Source organism: Silurus meridionalis, chromosome 25 (genome assembly GCF_014805685.1).
Source record: "Silurus meridionalis isolate SWU-2019-XX chromosome 25, ASM1480568v1, whole genome shotgun sequence".
NCBI lineage: Eukaryota > Metazoa > Chordata > Actinopteri > Siluriformes > Siluridae > Silurus > Silurus meridionalis.
This window is the reverse complement of record NC_060908.1, coordinates 15,527,501-15,530,000: the sequence shown is the minus strand read 5'-3', so window position 1 is coordinate 15,530,000 and position 2,500 is coordinate 15,527,501. Positions and strand designations below refer to the sequence as shown.

The window sequence follows — 2,500 nt, the reverse complement described above, 5'->3', positions numbered from 1 at the left end:
CCTAATCCCCTCATTCCTTTTCATGTGTGTTAGCATGCTAGCTGCCCTCACCCTCGCAGTGGCTGCCCTCCTGGGTCGGCTGGTATCCAGGGTAACACTGGCACTGAAACGAGCCTTCTGTGTTTATGCAGTGCCCATTCGCACACAAATGGGTGTCCTGGCACTCATTAAAATCTGAACACACACACACACACACACACACACACACACACACACACACACACACACACACACACACACATTAGAACACAGTGTAATTAGTAACTGATATAAATAAGTGTTCAGTAGAGGAAATCCGCTCACCCTGGCAGCTCTTGCCGTCAGCCTCGGGTCGGAAGCCCTCGTTACACAGACACCGGTACGTTCCGGGTAAGTTCTCACACCGCCCGTTCACACACACTCCTCTCTTCTGACACTCGTTCACATCTGTGTATGTGTGTGTGTTACAGAGAAACAGAGAAGGAGAAGCGTGAGATCTATATAGTGCAAAGAGCTTGATGGATACAATATGGGATCAGTTAACCAAAAGACATGAATTAGGAGAGGTCTGATAAGACAGTGTAGCAGGGGCTTGAGAACATCAGGAAAGAGGAGCTTGAGAACATCAGGAAAGAGGAGCTTGATGAAATATTGTAGGTGAGTTAGCGTGAGAAAGGTGGAGTGGGAGGAGCTTACCTTGAGGATACAATGTGAGGAACGAGCAAAGAATGTGAAAGGATTTATAGAGCATTTATAGACAGTGTGTGTGTGTGTGTGTGTATGTGTGTGTGTGTGTGTGTGTGTGTGTGTGTGTGTGTGTGTGTGTAAAGATGAAAAGTAAAAGAAATTCCAAAATACGAGGATTGTTCTACATCAGTTATGCTCTTTAAATCATGTGGAATCACTGACACAAACACACACACACACACACACACACACACACACACACACACATTTATATTTAAATAGACACGCCAATGTGCAGGGTCCGATGCTAATGCTTCTTTTCCTTGCTTGCTAATTCTTTTAGACCTGTGTGTGTGTGTGTGTGTGTGTGTGTGTGTTGTAAATCTGAGCTCCCCAGATGGACATTACTGTTATAACCCTGCTTTAATCAGGACTTTGAAGTCCCTCTGGGGGTAATAAAGTCCTGAGCACTGCACAAGCTTTCTAATGAGAAACACTCACATCATTAACGTTCACACTTCATAACTCGAAAGAATGTGTGTGTGTGTGTACACGCACTTACCGTAACACACTCCCCCATGCACCTTGTGTCCAGGCTGGCAGGGAATACACTCATACGATCCAACTGTGTTCTCACACTGTGCATCTGGACAAGTAGCAGGGTCCAAGCACTCATTAATATCTACACAGAAGAATGAAGGTATGAGGGGTTGCTGAATATACACAATGTAACAGGTGTGTGTGTGTGTGTGTGTGTGTGTGTGTGTGTGTGTGTAATTACCTTCACACACAGGTTGCCTTCGTGATTTGCTCCTGAACCCAGGCACGCAGTCGCACTTGTACGAGCCGGGCAGGTTGACGCAGTGACCTCCGATCCCGCAGATATCTGGTGTTGAGCACTCGTTAATATCTGAAACCAAGCCAACAAAACAATCACACACTGTGGCCTGGAGGAAAATAATCAACAATGGGGCGGGGTGGAGCAGGGAGGAGCAGGGAGGAGCAGGGAGGAGCAGTCGACTTCGCTCACCCACACAACGCGGCTTCACGTGATGTCCGATCAGCTGGTTGCCGGGGTGACAGTTGCAGCGGTACGAGCCGACGGTGTTGATGCATGTGCCCCGTCCATGACCACAGGGCTCCCCCTCACACTCGTTCTCATCTACACACACACAGATATAACAAATCTTTTCTGACATTGGAAAAAACAATCCACAAACACACAGAGAGACAAAGAGAGTGATGAACAGACAGACAGGCAGACGAACAGACAGGCAGACAGATTTACAAACAGGCAGGTGAACAGACAGACAGACAGATGAACAAACAAGCAAGTGAACAGGCAGACAGACAGACAGACAGACAGATGAACTGACATTCAGACAAATAAACATACAGGCAGGTGAAAAGACAGACAGAGAGACAGACAGACAGACAGGTAGACAGTCAGACAGTCAGACAATAAACAAAGACACAGACAGATAAACAGACAGACAGACAGATGAACAGACAGACAGACAGGCAGATGAACAGACAGATGAATAGTCAAGCAGAGTCACAATTATACAGAAGAAACAAACAAACAATCAAATCGTTGAAAAAGCAGACAAATGGATGAACAGACTAAGAGAAAAACAAACATAAACAAACAGACAGACATCTCTGTACCAGCCACAATGTGTGTATTTCTCTGTGTGTGTGTGTGTGTGTGTGTGTGTGTGTGTGTGTGTGTGTTAGTATACACACACCTACACAGCTCTTCCTCTGGGTGTGAGGACGGTATCCAGCTTTGCACTGACACGTGAAGCCATTATGTGTGTTTATACACTCTCCT

At 46.2% G+C, this 2,500-nt stretch overlaps 1 protein-coding gene across 1 annotated transcript in view; it reads right to left on the bottom strand.

Moving 5' to 3' along the window:
- Positions 1-2,500, bottom strand: part of ltbp3 (latent transforming growth factor beta binding protein 3) — a 36,234-nt gene that overhangs the window by 11,790 nt on the left and 21,944 nt on the right. The window contains 6 exon segments of the mRNA XM_046839857.1: positions 52-174; positions 304-426; positions 1,229-1,348; positions 1,448-1,576; positions 1,697-1,828; positions 2,415-2,500. The exon segment at positions 2,415-2,500 is cut by the window's right edge and continues 40 nt beyond it. Of these exon segments, the coding sequence (XP_046695813.1) occupies positions 52-174; positions 304-426; positions 1,229-1,348; positions 1,448-1,576; positions 1,697-1,828; positions 2,415-2,500 (713 nt within the window).